The sequence below is a fragment of the Strix uralensis genome, chromosome 3, assembly GCF_047716275.1.
Source record: "Strix uralensis isolate ZFMK-TIS-50842 chromosome 3, bStrUra1, whole genome shotgun sequence".
Lineage (NCBI taxonomy): Eukaryota > Metazoa > Chordata > Aves > Strigiformes > Strigidae > Strix > Strix uralensis.
In genome coordinates this window covers 69440787-69459479 of record NC_133974.1, presented here as the reverse complement: position 1 = coordinate 69459479, position 18693 = coordinate 69440787, and the positions used below count along the sequence as shown (strand labels likewise).

Genomic DNA, 18693 nt, shown 5'->3' with positions numbered 1-18693 from the left:
ATTTAGGGAGTACACTTACATCAGAGTGAAAAGTTTAGCCTTTTGTCTCTATACAGTTGATTGGTATCTGTAGATGGTTCCTTCAGTAAATAAGTTTTTCTGATGTTTTAGAATTTTGTAAGTGTTGTAAAAGCTATTGAGCTTGTCAAGTAGGGGTGTCTATGAATTGCATTTGACACATTTTCAGAAAAATAGTATATCACATGTGTAACCTGGACATCACAGTGTTGTGGCATTGCTCAGCAAACCTGATACGAAAATGCAGTTGTTGACCAGTGCAGTAAATAAAAGTTAAAGGCTGTTGTCTTTTCTGAGAGTGCATAAATAAGAGCAACTCCCACACACATTCTGAAGCTTATTTTAAAATAACGTTTCAGGTTTTTTAATAAACTGGTATGAAGGATTTTTCTACAGGTTATTCTGTAATCTGATTGTGTCCTTTTCATACTAAATTTGGAAAAACCTACCCTGTGAAACATACAGTTAGTGATGGCGGGGAAACAACTTAAAAAAATCTTTGTCTTCTGATTATGTCTGTGATGAAGCAACAGATGTGAATTATTATGAATGTGTATCAGAAAAGAGTCTGAGCAAACTCATATAAGTGATAGTTGAATCCAAGAAGATTAGTCTTTTCTGCTTATAAAACAGGTATGATGATTGTAATTTCCGCTTGCGTATTTTTTAATTTGAAGTTTTGTTGTAAAATAATTCCATCCATTTATTAGAATGAATTTGTTGTGTTTTTTCTCCTCAGCAGTTATAATGGGAATTGTTATAAACTATGACTTTTTCAGGGTACATTGTATAGTACTTTTGTTTCCTGATGAGATACAGGTATTTGCCATACAAATATTCAGGTGTATTGAATGCAAAAAGTGGAATCTACAAGTACCTGCAACTAATTTTCTGTGAAAAATAGATGTCAAGAAAATTGGATTGCTCATGTACTTGTGGAAAACCAACAGTCTAAGAGGTACACTTAATCAGAACGTGTTATGCAGTTTACCACCACTCTTAAATTAGGATTTTCTATATGATGATGTTTTTATTTAATTTTAGTTTGTGAGTAAATCTTACAGTAGTGGTGAGTGTTTTTGTGGCACTATTATTTGCTAGTTCCTTACTGACGTAACTAAACCAATGCAAAAAGATTCCTACTTAACATGCATATGGATATTTAAGTAACTTATGATTGCAATTCTCTACCAATATGGCTGTGCGTTCCTTTTTACCACATAGTTCCTGAAGCTTTTGCTGCATAGTTAAAAACTAACTACAGAGACTATGTGATACAGGAATCAAGATTTTATTCAAATCAGTACTCACTGCTCAAAAACCAGTACTTTTACCTAAAGGTGTTTTATGATACCATGATACTATGAATGCAGTGTGAAAGCGAGGTTCTTTCATTCTATATTTTCTATTGATGCTTTTCATTCTGTAAGGAATTCTTAGCAGCATTTTAAATATGTAAGTACATACAAAAATTTATTCATCCCTCTTTTGAATTAATCCTAACTTTCTAGTTGTCTAGTAAGCATATCTGTTACTTGATCTTGTTTCCGATTTTCATTGTGTCATTAATTTTTTTATAAATAACTACATAGTATATTTAGATAAAAAGAAAGAGCTGTAAAAAAAACCCCACCAAACTAATTTGAGTTCTACCCATAGTAATATTTCAAACTCCTTTATCTTTTACAATATTTTCCTAGCAGTATGCAGAAAAATCTGGATTTTCATACAAACGTAGTTTGTTGCATTTATGTAATACCTTCAAACATTTGGTCGAATAAGTACTCTGAGACAAATATCATGTGTGTATTCCTGATTTGCTTTCTTTAATTGCCTTTGTGAATGATAATTAGAAGTAAGCCCCTCAAGAGTTCTCTGTGTACCATTATGTTCCTTAAAAATTATAAATTAATTTAAAATAATGTACACATAAACACAACAGATAAAGACTTTAAAAAAAGAATAACAACAGCAGACATAAATTCTGAGCTCAAGCTCAGGTAAGATCGCCAGGAGGCCTGCATGGATGAACAAGAAGCACCTGGACAAGCTCAAACGTAAAAAGGAAGCCTACAGAGCGTGGAAGCAAGGACAGGCAGCCAGGGGGAAATATAGAGAAACTGTCTGGGTAGCCAGGGATCAGGTTAGGAAGGCCAAAGCCCTGACAGAATTAAATCTAGCCAGGGATGTTAAGGGCAACAAAAAAAACCTTTACAGGTACATTGGTGATAAAAAGAAGACTAGGGAAAATGCAGGCCCTCTCTGGAAGGAAACGGGAGACCTGGTCACCCAGGATATGGAGAACGCTGAGGTACTCGATGACGTTTTTGCCTCAGTCTTCACCAGCACGTGCTCCAGCCACACCGCCCAAGCACAGAAGGTAAAGGTGGGGACTGGGAGAATGAAGAACCACCCACTGTAGGAGAAGATCAGGTTCCAGACCATCTAAGGAACCTGAAGGTGCACAAGTCCATGGGAAATGATGAGATGCATTCATGGGTCCTGAAGCAACTGGTGGATGAAGTGGCTAAGACACTATCCATCATATTTGAGAAGTCATGGCAGTCTGGTGAAGTTCCCACTGACTGGAGAAGGGGAAACATAACCCCCATTTATAAAGAAGGAAATAAAGAGGACCCAGGGAACTACAGGCTAGTCAGTGTTACCGCTGTGCCTGGCAAGATGAAGATCATGGAGTGAATCCTTCTGGAAACTATGCTAGGGCATGTGGAAAATAAGAAGGTGATTGGTGACAGCCAGCATGGCTTCGCTAAGGGAAAATCATGCCTGATAGATTTGGCGTCCTTCTACAATGGGGTTACAGTGCTAGTGAATAAGGGAAGAGCAACTGTCATTATCTACCTGGACTTGTGGAAAGCATTTGACACTGTCCTGCAAGACATCCTTGTGTCTGGATTAGAGAGACATGGATTTTATGGATGGAACACTTGGTGGATAAGGAATTGGCTCAATGGTTGCACTCGGAGTTGTGGTCAATGGCTCGATGTCCAAATAGAGAGCAGTGATGAGTGGTGTTCCTCAGAGGTGAGTCTGAGGACCGGCGCTGTTTAACATCTTTGTTGGCAACGTGGACAGTGGGATTGAGTGCATACTCAGCAAGTTTGCCAACAACGCCAAGCTCTGTGGTATGGTCGACGCGCTGGAGAAAAGGGATGCCATCCAGAGGGTGTGGACAGGCTTGAGAGGTGGATCCATGCAAACCTCATGAAGTTCAGCAAGGCCAAGTGCGAGGTCCTGGCATGGGTCAAGGCAATCCAAGCACAAATACAGGCTGGGCGATGATGAGTGGATTGAGAGCAGCCCTGTGGAAGAAGTACTTGGGAGTAGTAGTGGATGGAAAACTGACTATGAGCCAGCAATGTGTGCTTGCAGCCCAGAAAGCCAACCATATCCTGGGCTGCATCAAGAGAAGTGTGGCCAGCAGGGTGAGGGAGGTGATTCTCCTACTCTACTCCACTCTCATGGGACGCCACCTGGAGTATTGTGTTCAGCTCTGAGGCTCCCAATATAAGAAGGACATGGACCTGCTCGAGCAGGTCAAGAGGATGCCATGAAGATGGTCAGGAGACTGGAACACCTCTCCTATGAAGACAGGGTGAGAGAGATGGGGTTGTTCAGCCTGGAGAAGAGAAGGATCCGGGGAGACGTTATAGTGGCCTTCCAGTACTTAAAGGGGGCTACAGGAAGGATGGGGAGGGACTCTTTATCAAGTAGTGTAGTGATAGGACAAGGGGTAACAGTTTTAAACTGAAAGAGGGTAGATTTAGATTAGATGTAAGGAAGAAATTCTTTACTGTGAGGGTGGTGAAACACTGGAACAGTTTGCCCAAAGAAGTTATGGATGCCCCCTCCCTGGAAGTGTTCAAGGCCAGGTTGGACGGGGCTTTGAGCAACCTGGTCTAGTGGAAGGTGTCCCTGTCCATGGCAGGGGGGTTGGAACTAGATGATCTTTAAGGTCCCTTCCAACCCAAACCATTCTATGGTTGCTGAGTTTTGACAAGAGGTTTTGACTGCACCGTGTGATGCTAGTAAGAAGCCGGTGATTGGGCTTGCTTCTGAAATGACCAAATGACTTTTTGTAAATTTGGTTTTGGTCATTTCAACATGAACTGTGTAATTTCCTTTTTTTGTTTCGTTTTAATAAATATTTTTTGCCTTGCTTAATTTGAGTTCTATAATAAAAGCTGAACAAGAAGCAGCTAACTATCTCCAAACAATTTATTTAAATATAGTACTCATGGTAGTACACATGCTTTTTTTTTACAGAGGATTCAAAGCTCAGATTTTTGAAATTGTATGTCACAACTGAACTTTGAAACATTTAGTTTCATTTTTCAGAGATCACCGATGAACGTGAGAATGGCACACTAAGTTAGACCAAAGTTTTGGTTTGTGCCGTAGCCTGTTTCCTGCCATGGCCAGAGTGGATCCCTGGGGAAGAATGGGAGAAGAGGGCGAGCATGCGGGGGTGCTGCTTCTGAATAGTCTCATGCTCACAGATTTTCAGCATAAGCTGCCTTGAACCCTGGGGGGTTATCCCTTTTTTCTTCAGTAGCTCTTGATGGATCTTAGTCGGCCTTCTTTGTACCTAGTATAAACTTTTTGAGATGGGGAACCAGCATGCCAGTAGTGCTGAAGGCACACATACCATACTGGCATTTTCTGTCAATATTTCTATTTTCTGTAGGAGATAAGATTCCTCTCACTTGTAAGTCTGATTGCTTTCCTATATAGATCCTAAACATGAGACCAAATGTCAAGATTTTGACAGAGATTTTGACAAAATATGCTATATTAGAAGTCAATAGACACCTCCTTTCTGGTTAAATCATTGCTTCTGTAAAGCACATCTGCCAGGCAATTGTAGGCATTGTCTTTTGGTTTTGGTCTTGACCAAACTACATTAATTTATTGTTTTGAAAACACAGTATGTTATGTAACCAGCAGTATGCCAAACAGCAAAATTTGGATAAAATAATTGTTTTAAAAAGTAGTTTTCCAGATTAAGCACCAGTGTTGTAAATCTATTTTCTTAAAACAGGGAATTAATAATTAGAATGCACATAACACATAACACGCACAACATAAGGCAAGGAGTAGGAATTGCCAGGGTGTTCTGTGAGAAACTTTTCCCTGTAGTCCCTCCAGATACCACCATCTTCCAGCCTGGAGAACTCGAATTACTTCAACAACAAGCTGAGAGGTGGCATTGTAACAATTTGGTTTTTATAACACTGAGAGTGTGTCTGAGAGTAATTTTCCCAGGACTTTGTGGTCCTTTATAATCAGTGAGTATTTACTTCATGTCAGGACTTTGTTTGGCTTGGGTTTAATTTCATTCTGTAGCACTCTTCCTTCATTACCATATTATCTCTCTTCTTGCTTTCAGTTTCTTTTCATGACCTTTCCCTATTTCTTTCCTTATATTTCCTGCAATGAAGAGAGTACAATTTTCACTTAATTTTGGGGTCTGATTTTTGAACCTGTTAAACCTTAGCTCTGGGTCTCTTGAAGTGACTCTATAGCTGAACAGTTAAAACTATAAAACTACCAAGTTGGCTGCTATGTCCTTCCCCCCCTCCCCGCTTTTCTTGTATATTGTTTCCCAGTTTTTACATGTGAGAAATGGCTTTGGCTGCTTTTGTTTGTACTACCTTTTTGGGGCACCCAAGAAGCTGCCAAAGGGAGTACTTGCAGAAGTGATGTATTATTTGTCTTTGAGTGTGCCATCTATATACTAGATGTACTTTAGAAATTCAGGGAGCATGGCATGTGTGTCAAATTTAAGTCTAAGCCAAAGAAAGTACTGGGAAATATGGCAGAAAGTCTCTTTTAAAAAGATAATGTTATAGATTGCTTCAGAGAGAGGCTGTGGCTTGTGTATTGGTCTGCATATAAAAAAAGCAGAGGTGATCATAATACCCAACTGTGTAAATGATGTTGTAAGCCTCAGATGTCAGAGTAAAAATTAAAAAGATAAATTACTGGGGTGGGGGAAGGCGGACAATATTACAAAACTTAGAAGTGCAATAACAATTTGAAAGATGGTTAGGAAATTCAAAGGCAGATACAAGGCAGCCACAGAAGTGTGTAAAAAAAAAAAAAAAAAAAAAAAAAAGTGCTTTTATGTAGAAAAGAGAGGAACAAATCCATGAACTTTGTGGATGCTGATACCTGGTAAGGATACTATGCTTCCCCTAGGGACAAGTTGGGGTTTTTAACTCTCTTCCTCCACAGTTGGGTGTGTGTCTGGCACTTGTTTGGTTCCCAGTGTGTGAAAGGTATTACATTGACAAGAATAGGTATGTAAGGAGAGATTGTTAAGCAGTCCTTTGCTATGCACTCTTCATACCTATCAAACAGTCATTCTAAACTGCTGTTGCTGCCTTTGAAAATGTCACAATGTGCGTGCAAAGGGGTTCATTGTTAATTAGTCAATATTTGTTATTGGAGGTAGCATTGAAGTGAGCTATGTGACAATATAGTTTAATTACTATGAGCTATCCTAGGGCAATGGCTGTATGTTTTCCAAACAAATCAACTATTTTTATTTAAAAAAATAAACATGTTTATTTTCTTTTTGTGAATAATATTAGTCAGCCACTATTGAAATTGATTAGCATGGAAAAAGTTGACATTGCAACTGATTTTCTTAACCCCACCTAAATAGCTTAGTTGTGTGGGACAGTTTAAACAATTATAAGGGAAATATTTGTTGAGTAGCCCTTGTGTTTTACTATTTCTTGTAGATAACCATGCACATTATTACTGTATTTCAGTAATAGAAGCCCATCTTTCCCAATGTTATATTGCTGTTTCAGTTTGCATCATCTTGTAGAGATTAGTGTGGCGTCTAGAACATAATCTGGAGTAAACCTTTGGTGAATATTTCCTGAATGTAAACTTGAGGCTAGAAGGCTCTTTCTGTTCCATTTGGTTTTCTTGGGGTGTTTTGATTTGGGGTCAGAGTACAAAAGTACTGAAGCTCGGTGATTTAAAGGATCCATTGTGTATTGTCCATAACAGATGTTCTCAAATAACATCAGCATGCATATAAATGTAACTTGCAATCGGTCTTTTGTTATTCATTTTTTTCATAAAAATTTCTACTCTGATTTCATTCCACAAAAGTAACAGCAAATGCATTGTCAGGGCAATGACTGTCATGCAGGTGAATGTTGTGTAAGTTAAATTGATCCATATATTTGATTGCTGTTGTCAATTGATGACAAGTCCCATCAGTGGCTTTTTTAAATATGATTAATAAAGCAATTTTCTGAGGAGTGAGGACTTCAGTCAGTGGAACTGAACATCTGACCTAAGGATAATTTTTATGAATATGCTATGAATATTGGATTTTTTATTAATGATGTTAAATTATCACACATTCTGAACTGACTGTAAATGATTTAATGCCATGGTTGTATTTGCTTTTGTGCATGCATACATGACATTCAGCAAGCTGTTGGGATTGGACTGCTTTATCTTAGAAGAAAATAAATACTTTTTGTAACAAAAAGTATTCCTTAAATGGACTTCTAAAAACCTCATTTGTTTTCCTAAACATTCCAAGAGCAATCAAATTCTGAAAGTACCATTTGTCATACAAAATATCAAGTCAAGAATCCTGAATAGATGTGGTCATATCATGACATCAGAGTTCTACAAAAAGCTGTAATTGTCATCACTATAAATATGTGCAGATGTGTGGGTATCTCTACATAATTGCTCAGTGTGCATCATGACAATGGACTTTGTAGTCCTATGTTCTACTACTACTATCAAAAATAATTTTGCGTAATGCTGGCACAGTTGGTTGAGTTGTAATGTGATTTTTTTTGACTGATGCAAGATTTAAATAGCAGACTGTTGACTCTTCCCAGTCCTAGAATGCCTGTTTGCATGTGTTAAAGATGGTAACATTCAGTGAATGCCTTATGTTTGTGTCTTTGCCCTACAATGCTTTACTTGAATGGGGTGGAAGAATTATCCAAGTGAATTCTAACTTGTGCTTGTTGGAATCTCCTAGTAACGGGACCTAGATATTTTTGCACCTGTAGACGTTTTGTCTTTGGGACCTGCCTTCACATTAAGCTTTAGAAAATGTATGTTGGCATGCAATGATCCAGTTGAGCAAAGGAAAAAGGAAACCATTCATAAATAATAACTGTTTCTGAAATCCCAGTGTGAATAGATGAGAAAAGCTACACACAGAAGGTCCAAGCTGGCCTACAATTGTTCCATGTAAAAGTGCTTTTTTGTTCCTTGTAAATTATAAAGCTTTTATTAAATGTTTTGAAAGAGGAAGGAAAGTATTGGGGTCATTTTGTACATGGTTTCCTGGAGTGTAATGATTGAAAAATGGAAGCTGAACATTTAAGGTTTTAAAGAGTCTACATGCTGTGCTGTGGAAAAGTGGAGATTTGACTCTGGTTTTGAGCAGCAAGGAACATGCTTCAATATGGCTTCTGAAGGAAGCACTCTCCATCTATAAGATCATTGCTTATTAGAATGGTAAATATTCTTGGGTTTGTTTTTATCTGAGATATCCAGCAGTTAATGTTTCTTGAGCAAGTTTTCAAATGTAAACGTTTCAGAGAAGGTAAAAAAAGAGAAATGTGTAAAGTATGCTGTAACTTGTATGTTCTTCTGTCATCCAGTTAGCATATACCATTAGGTGAGTGTTAATGATGCCCCTGAGTCATGCTCACAGCTTGCTACTTCCAAAGGGACAGTATCTAAATTTCATCCCCTTTTTTTTCCCCACCTGTGTGATTCTCTCCTTTGTCCCTGTTCACATGCCCTTAGTAACACACAGAATTGGTAAGTCAGTTTTTCTCACTAAGCAATGAACAAAATAATTGCGTTTTTCCTTTCCTTCCAGTTCAGGCAACTGACCTGACTAATCAGCAGCTTAGACAATGAAAGAAGGAAGTGGGATGAAGTGGCAGGAAGGGCAGCATGTGGCCATCTCTTTCACTGCCACTAAACTTTTAGATTGGCTTGGTTATCTTGTGAAACCTCACCCTTAGGTTTTGGTTATAAGAGTGCTGGCTATCCTCAGAAGTTATTATCCAAATTCCAAGCTGCTGATCACTTGGGAAAGACTAGTAAAATAAAGTCACTGTTGCGGGTTTACTGACAGCTCTTGAGGCTTCTTATCTCTTTTTACCCATCTCCTCTTTTCATTGATGCTTCACCTTATAAATTGTTCACACATTTTCTCAGTCTTTTTTTGTTTGCTTCAGCTTTTGTTCTCAGACCCTGAAAAATTAATCAAAACTGGATTTCTCCTGCAGTCCTGATAAGTGTTAACCTGTAGTAAGGTTGATGTTACAGCTGGGCTGAATTAACACTCAGCTGCTTCTGAAAGGGTCATTTCATCCCTTCTCTGACAGTGTGTTCTCACTACTTCACTTGGGCTATCTTTGGTGTTTGATACTGTGGTAAACTGGTCTGGGGAGCTAGGCAACAGAAAATTAACCATAGTTCTAAGTTCATCTGTCTCTCTGAACGAGCTCCACACAGGGTAAAACTAACACCAGGCTTGGCCTAAGGACAGAGAGCCATAAATACGCAGACAAGAGGTTGTTCACAGGACTGCTAAAAGAGGAGAAGCTGGGCCATCTGTTTTAGCAGTAGTTCTCGATTAGGTAGGTATGACTGTAACATCATACCACATCCTGAAGACAAATACCTTGCTGCTTTTGCTTAAAATAGAGTGCAGGAGGATGATCTGTCACAACTTTTCTATCCATGGGATGCTTCCAAAGACAAACTTTTCAGCACTTGCAGCTTTCTTCCTCCCTTATTAAGAGTTCTTATACACTTTTTATTAACAAGAGTTTGTATTACCAATGTTTTGATACTCTTCATTTATCTTAAATATTTTTACATTAGCCTTGTCACAAGCGTATGATCAAATAAGCAGCACATTAAATGTAAACCAGAACTGCATTCATTGCCTCTAAACAGTCTGTTATTCTTCGTAAAAATCAGTTGCATTTATGTTTGCTCTGCATTTAAGTTTACGAGCACCAGAATTCCCAGTTTTTCTCAGCATCAGTAGTTTTTAATTTTTCAGTTAAGGTGAATCTTAATTTTGCTGCGAACATTGTCCAAGTCAAGTAAAGATGTCAGGCAGAGCTTCCTTTGCCAAATCATTGGTGGTTCTGTTTGCAGGCATCGGGAGTGCCAGAGGTGAACTTTAAGTTATTGTGTTATTTCTTCATTAATACTTACTAAGCCATGTCTTTTTGTAAGGAAGAAGAAACAGCTCTAGATTTAAGAGTTTATATTTCTTAACAGCATTAGAAGTTTCTGCTTAGTATGTGTCTTCGTTTTGCCAGGGTTAGCTGTTTTTTCTTGCATAAAAAACTAAGCAGAGCCACTGACAAGCTGTAAGGCTATTATCTTTAACTTGGATTTACATATTTGTGCTCTGCTGAGTAGAATAATCCCTTGCTCTTTAATATACTATTTTGTGGCATATAGCATAAATGTCACATCCCTTTCTATTTTACAACAGCAAAATGAGGACCAGTTTATTCATTCATAACACACATGTAAACCCTTTAATACTTCTTTGTTATTAGAGCTGATTCAGATTTAACACTGTAGCAGTGGTTTTCATATCATATTTTCATAGCCTTTTCTGTCCATTTCTGCTTTACAAACTTCTTAGGTAGGTAGTTAGCTTCATGATGATCGGTAAGGTAATTATTGAGAAAGCAGAGCCTTTCAGTTTACCAAGAAAGTTTGAAGACAGAAATTGGACAAGAGTAACAAGTAAGTTGAAAATATCAAGTCAGTCTTAGTAAGGAATATATATATGTGTGTGTATATATGTATGTGTGTTTATAGATAGGGGTGTGCATATATGTGTGTGTTTTTATGTTTGTCTGCATTTATCTGAATCTATTGAATAGATGTCTCATATCTAAATACTGTTTAATGGCTAGAACCTGAGTTTTATGTCAGCATAATTTGTTGATTCCTAGTGTGGCAGCATAGAAGAGAATGAACGTGTATGTACAGAGTTCATCTTCCAAAGACATGTCATGATTTTTTTTTTTCTGAAGCAGTAGGGTACAAAAGTACCCTAGGATTATGTGGTTCAAACGGCTCTGTAATTGTATTTTTCTTTGTGTTATTATTTATTCATGGGTTGTATTAGGTACCCATTAAGTGAAGTGTTTATCAGAATATAAGGACTCATTCAGAAGCACAAATGATGTAAAAATAAGCACTGTTCAAATTCATTGTCAACTTATTTTGGGAATACAACTGTATTGCACTGAATAAAGGTAGTATTACCTACTCGTTTAGATACCAGAGTGTTTAGTTCTTGGTATTCTTAGCAGTACTCATTAAATCAAAGTATTTCTGAAGCCCTACCCTAAGAAAGTTCAGTAACTTCACCTTGAATAGCCCCATTGGAATCTGAAACAGATTTATTGCAGAAGCATGCAGTCCAAACAGCTGTCACGCAAAACCATTTAAAAAAACCCCTGCAAGTCTGGTGAACTTGGAAATCTGTTCTGCATGTTGTTTTGACTTTTTGATTTTTAATGAAGATAATACTAAATAGATCTTTCAAGGAAAACCTCTAATGTAGGTCTTTAACATAAAGCCGTAGCTAAAATAAACTGGTGTGCTTGGACAGATGTGCCTTTTTAACATAGGGCTTAAGGACTTCAAATTTATAGCTTGCCTTTCCTGTGGAATTACAAATAGTTTGATATTGTACGTCAATGAAGGCATAAAAGTCACAGGAAACAGAACAGGATTTGGACGAGGATCAGAGTGTGAGAGAGAGTCAGCATGAGAGCATCTGTCTTATGTTATGATCTTGGATTTGATTAAAAAATTTTAAATTCTGTCAGTGTAATCTCTCCAAAGCAAAGTTAGGAAATGCCAGTTTGTTTCCTGACAATCACTCTGTTTCTATTACCTGGTGAACTGGGATGGGAAGGGTGGGGGGGTCTGGGCTGCCTGGGGAGAAGCAAAGCGAACTGTTCTGTTTGCAGCTTTCCAGCACTGGGGCATTTACCCAGTGTTGGGGACACTCATTTCTGACCCGCCCTGGCCTTTTTCTGTCTCATGAATGAGTTAATCTCTCAGGGAAATAAAGGGAAAGGGTTGGTTTAGTAAAAAGAAGAGGGAGCCTATAGCGCAAAGGGTAACAAAGCATTCAGATGACATCTACCAATTTTTATACTGTGTGGTTTACAGAAAATTCCTACAAGATTGAATAGATTATTAAAAAAACCAAACCAATCCCAAAACTAAATAAAGCACAAGCAAATTTACAAGACTGAATTTTAACATTTGAAAAATGGTTTATATGAATGATTTTGCTGTTTTTAATGATTTTGTATGGCAGTGTCAACTTTAAGTGGAAAAATAGGTGGTCTGGAATGGAGAATATTTTGAGCGAAGCAATAAAAGGAAATGGGAGGGTGTAAATATTTCATATACCATAATGGATGGATGAGATGATAGTAGCCGTAAGTCAGAGGTGTGATCATGACAGATATAAATAAAACAACATCAAAAACTCCAGTTTTGAGTAGAAGAGTGACTGGAAGAAAAAAAAAAACCCTTATTTTGAAAAAATAAAATACAATTGAGTTGGTACGACTCCATGTGACAGTGGATAAATACATGCTTATTGGTCTGACTGCACAATTTATCACAATAATGCTGTTAGTTTAACAGGAGCTCACCTCAGCCATGCTTTATTTCTTTAAAAGCTGTAAGGTTTCATTAAAATACTCCTTTTTTCTTTTCTATTTTTTCCTTTCTAAATAAGAACTTCTCTGTGGCTAACTTGCAAATGCCAGTTAAATCATGAGGTTTAATATAGTATTCAGAGAGCTTTTTTCAAATAAACAGCATTTTATTAATTGTTTTCCATTTTTTTTTCTTCTGCCTCTCATTTCAGAACGGTTTGATCACCACTGTCCCTGGGTAGGCAACTGTGTGGGGAAAAGAAACTACAGATTTTTTTATATGTTTATTTTATCTCTGTCCTTTCTGACAGTCTTTATATTTGCATTCGTTATCACCCACGTCATCCTTCGTAAGTATGCTGGTGAAATCAGATTACGTATGTAGCCATTTGCTTGAGTTTTTTATTTTTAAGTTAATCTTTTGATCATTCAGGGTTTGTTTATTTATTTATTTATTTGCCTTTTCTCTGAAGCTTCACAATCCCCAGTGAGTCCCATTCTGGTCTATAGTAGACCCTGGTCATGGTAGTTGTTGATCTAGTGATGGCTTTATCTTAATACAGTATTAATTTTCTTTTTTTTTTCTTTGGTCCTTTTATGGATGATTTATTGGAAAAGCAGCACACATACTGTATGTCTAAGTATACAGATAGTATCATTTTCCTGAAGAACTTTTGTGTGCTTTTAAACTGTAAGTGTGGCCACTTGCCATCCAAACACAGGTAAATTACTAGGAAATAGATTGGAGCTATTTTACACTTTTTGTTGTTTGCTGTTTAGTTTTACATCTTTCTTGACCCTATTTTTAACACAAGTTACTTTCATTTGCATAGACATTTTGAGAATAACCAATTCATAATGGAGTGAATCAGATAAGCTCTAGGAAGGTGAATATTAATGTGTTTGAGGTGGATTTTTATTTGTATTCTGGATTGGGTTTGAGGTCAAGACTCTTTTGGGTACTGTTTTTTTTTTTTTCACACAACTAACAAATTTGGTAGCTCCTATATGATGATGATGATCTGATTTATGGTGATAGTGATACGACTTGTCTTTAAAGACCTTTTGTATGTTGTGGGGGTGTCTTAACCCACTATCACTAGGAAGTTTAAGAGTGTTCTAACTTGTCACTAATTATATAGGATATTGCCTTGAAGAGTATTTCTTTAATCGTTTTGGGAATGTGATCTTTTTATTTCTTTGCATTCTGTATTACAGTAGAAACCTGATAGAAGTAATAATTTCAGTTTATAACACATTTATAAAGCTAACTTGATAATGGCAATATTTAGAGACCGTTTTACTGAAAAATATGCTAATTGTGCTCAATTTCCTAAATTGCTTACGTTGTGCAGGGAAAATTTGTATTTTAAAAAGCAGAACTGCTCTCATTTGTGCTTCACAGAAGAAGGGTACGAGCGCTGAGCGGTTCTCCTGTAGCTCAGAAATCTAGCATGTAGGCTAGAATTAGGGGCACCTAATTTTGAGGGAGTCTGGATCAACAAGTTGTTCTCCCTGCCAGATACAGCATTTCTAGTAGCAGTTGAAAGAGCAGAGATAAGATGTACATATTGTTTAAAAAGGGAAAAGTAATTACTGGACAGAGAACACTTTCCATTAATACTTAAATCCCTGACATTTATTTGGGCATACATGAGTATATTCATACACATCTTCTACATTTAAGAAGAAGGAAGCATGGGGTTTTTTCTATCTTCTCATTTTGCTAGAATTCAGTAGTCAAAAACATCACCAGTCTGACAATGTAAGCTACTTTTGAAGCTAGCCTACTTTTATTTCACAAAGACTACAGTGCTTTTTTTCTTTAGTTTTCAGCATATGAATTAGCGGTATTATGCCAATATTTCATGTTCTGTATGTCAAGTAGATTTCTCCAGTAGATTTTATCTTTACAGTGTCCATACCTAATTCTAAGTATGAATTAGAGCAGAGAAATTAATTGTGCCTCTGTGTGGTTGAGAAGCACTTTAGCATTGTGTAGGTGTTACAGATAATGTATAGTAAATGTTAAATGCTGAATTGTAAAAAATTGTAAAATATTCTTGGTATGGAGGTTTATCTACCTTGGATGAGACAGGAAAAACCTCCTTTAGTCGTAAAGATTGGTTGGTCTTCAAAGGCAATGGTAGCAGGTATGAATTGTGATTAGTTCCTCGATGTTAATTTGCTACATTAATTAGCTTTCAAAATTATCTACTATAATCTTGACTGTATTCAAAAAAAAGAGTGGTTTAAATAAGGTTTTCTTACCATATCAATCACTCCACTCTCTCTGTGTCTACCATGCTTCTAGAAGTCCCCATATCTACCTTTCTAATACTTACCACTCAACCGTTTTTGTTGTTTTGCAGCCCTGCAGTTCTTCAGTTGATGCTAACCCCTAAGTGGGATTCTCAGTTACTTAATCTGCACCTTTGCACTTGGCATAGACTGTGTTAGTGTGTCTGAATAAGTCTGTGTTCAGACCTGGGACTATGATCTTCCTACAGTGTTTCAAAGTCATCCATATGTATTTCCATAAGTCATGGCAAAATTCTCGGTTCTAGAGGAAGTCATGCTAATTTAGTCAAATCCTGTTCTTAACTTTTCTGAAGATGATCTGATCAGGATTACCTTTGGCAACACTTTATTCTAGATATCCTGTGTTAGACTGAGTGCCTTCTGATGATACTCTTTTAGGAAGGGACTGAGGGATATTTATAGCAACTTGTAAGCATTGATGTTTTAAAAAAAAAAAATCCTTTTTGGTTCATTCTAATAGGGAAGTTCCTTCTCTGACCTTTTTTATGTAGGAAACCTGTTTTGTTGGGTTTTTTAAATGTCTCTTGATTTAGACAAATTTTTGAAATTTGTAACATTTTTTAATACATCTTGCAAGCTGCCATATTTACAATTTTTTGGTGGGCCTAAGTGATGATGAGATATGAGATACAACTTCACTTTTTGTTTTCTGTGGCCTTCTGAGGCATTCATCGGAAATTTGCCCTTTCCAGGATTAAGAACATGTGCACACAATACTACTGAAGATAATAAAATGAATTTGTAAATAGGATACTTTAAAGGAATTGTCTTGCAAGATTTTCTTCTATCTCCCCAAGCTTAACACTTTTCAGTAGTAGTGTCTGTCTTTATGGTTACTCAGCTCTGTTTGAGGCATCAGTATTTCAGCTGTTTGTTGCAGTGAGGAACCTTCCACTTCTGATGTATTGGGAACTGCCTGGAAGAGTATAACCAGCACTAGGGGTTAGAGATCACACCTACCTGCTGCCATTGCCATTAAGGATCCTAAAAATAGTAAGAAAGTAGGGGAAGTTCCATTAGTCTTGTGCCTTGAGGCTGTTATGAGAGTCTGAAAAGGCTCAGAAAAACAAGGTAAGTAACTTTCACTTCCTAATGGCAAACAGTGTATACACAGTATACACACACATATATTTTTTCTTTTTGTTTTAAAGACAAGATTCTTCTCTCTTCATACAAATCTTCAGATGAATTTAGCTAAGGGGGAAATTTTTGCTGTGGGAAAGACTTTCAGCCCAATGCATTTATATCATTTAAGTTACACAGTAAAATGCAAACGATGTGCCTATAGCTATGAGACGCTGAGTCAGTTATTACAAACTAATTCACTTGTTGCATTCAGCAAATTGTCAAATTACCCTTTTTGATTAATATCTCCTGATTCTGGAACCCAAGTGGATGCTTCTGCATCTCTAGCTCATTGGATCATGCTGCTCTTGAGCTTTTTTCCGCTAGTAGATATTCTCATTTGCCCAGAGGCAACAAGCACCTATTAGAAAAATCTGTGCAGGTGCAGTAGGAACAAGATTATAGTCTAGAGAACTTTGGCTGCTTCCAGGACAAAGGAGGGAAAGGTGAGAATCTGGGTTTATAGAATAAATCTTCCAAGTCAAAAAGTTACTTTAGTATTTCAAAATACAAAAGTAGCTTATAATTTTTTGTTTCCATATTAGGTCTGAAAAGAACAGGGATAATCAGAAATCTTGTTCATGGGAAAGTATGCGTGCATCAGTTTGGTATGACTGAGAAAATACCCTGCAGATGTTAGACCTGATAACTTACCCAAGATTTCTTTCTGATGTTGTTGCTGCTGAGCAACATATTTTCAGATTCATATTAGTAAATCTATTATATGATTATGCGGTTGATCTTCAAATATTAATTGTGTTAACTATGGTGAAAAAAGCCGGTAGTCCAATTTCTTACTCAGCTGGTAATTTTGGGTTCTGTTTCTACAGGTTCTCAACAAACAGGGTTCCTCAATGCCCTGAAGGACAGTCCTGCAAGATATCCTTTCACTGAAACAAATTGTAGATCTTGTTGCAAAATAACATCTGAGATGTTTTTGCTTGTTTTCTTGCTGTGTTGGATATGTGCATTTGGGACTTTTTCAGTTAATAATTTCATCACTTCCTGCATAATAAGATTTATCGCCACATGTTGGAGGTAGGAAAGAGACTTATAGCCTGGAGTGGTTTTTATTCTTCATCTTTTGCAGAGTAGTACTTGTGACAAAGGTCTGTAGTTTCTATGTGTGATGGAAATATGCCCCATATATATTTGTGACAGAATTCATAAATATATCTTACACTATAGCCATGCTGTGGTTTCATTTAAAATACCCAAATTCCTCTGCTTTTACAACAGAAAGTATCCAAAATGGCTGATTCTTGTCAAGAAAGAAAAAGTAGATTGTGGAACAACTGACACCATAAGCTGTCCCTGAAGAGTTCAATTCCTGAAAGTATTCTTATGTTGATTTACTGTTTTTAGAGAATTCATTTTCAAGTATCAACTTCTGTTACATAAAAGTATACACGTGCAAACACAGGGACTACTATTGTTGTTCAGTCTGGAGAAGAGAAGACTCTGGGGAGATCTTATTGTGGTCTTTTGGTATGTAAAGGGGGTTCATAAGAAAGACATAGAAAGACTTTTTACCAGGGCCTGTAGTGATGGGACAAGGGACAACGGTTTTAAACTTGAGGGTAGATTTAGGTTGGCTATACAGAGAAAGCTTTTACAGTGTGGATGATGAGATGCTGGAAGGGGTTTCCCAGAGATGCCTCATCCCTGGAAGTGCTCAAGGACAGGTTGGACGGGGCTTTGAGCAACCTGATCTTAGTGGAAGATGTCCCTGCCTATGTCAGGGGGTTTGGACTAGTTGATCTTTAAAGGTTCCCTCTGACCCAAACCATTCTGTGGTCCTGTACTGTAAATACTCCACATTCTTTTTATCACTTCACAGGAGGTTTCTGTATATTTTCTACTCAGTGAGAATGGAAAAGGTTCCTTCTGTGTGAAAGCAGCTAACATAATGGAAAAATGGGAAGCTGACATAACTACTGTTAGTTTCTTCCTTACATTTCTATACAGACTGTAAGCTTCCACTCCTTATTTATATGTTTTGAATGGTTTGTGTCTAAATAAACAGTTTGCACCTCTCACAAAGATACAATGAAAAGAATTCTTTCCCATGCTTGTGCCAAGGAAAATTCTTTTGTTCAATGTGCCTCACACAGTTCACTCTTTTCCACAGAAGAGTAGGAAGAAAAACCTCTTACTCTGTCGGTTGTAGTTGTGCATAGAGAGAGACCTCTCTTTCCCGGTAGTTTTTCCAAGTGTCAAATTCTTCACATTCTAGATTCAATTTTTGTGTGTGTGTGTCTCAGGTAGAGTCACTAAGCTGTAAACTCTCTTTTTAAACAAAGCCACTGTTCAGATTTTTTTTTGTACAAATTTTACAAAGCACAAACAAACTGTCCTAAATAACACAACAATAGCTTCCAATTAAAACAGTTGGAATCATTTCTTACAAAAGATTACTCTTTCAAACTATTTTCAAACTGAGAATAGCTTTCAATTGTCCTTAAATCAAAAG

The 18693-nt window shown here is 37.1% G+C and overlaps 1 protein-coding gene across 5 annotated transcripts in view; it reads left to right on the top strand.

Moving 5' to 3' along the window:
- ZDHHC14 (zDHHC palmitoyltransferase 14) overlaps positions 1-18693 on the top strand; it is a 116421-nt gene that overhangs the window by 78128 nt on the left and 19600 nt on the right. For 4 of the 5 annotated variants that reach the window (XM_074862767.1, XM_074862765.1, XM_074862769.1 and 1 more), the window contains exons 4-5: positions 12986-13123; positions 17051-17099. In XM_074862767.1, coding sequence (XP_074718868.1) covers positions 12986-13123; positions 17051-17099 — 187 coding nt within the window. The remainder of the gene's footprint in view (positions 1-12985; positions 13124-17050; positions 17100-18693) is intronic. The other variant, XM_074862770.1, reaches the window with a different exon arrangement.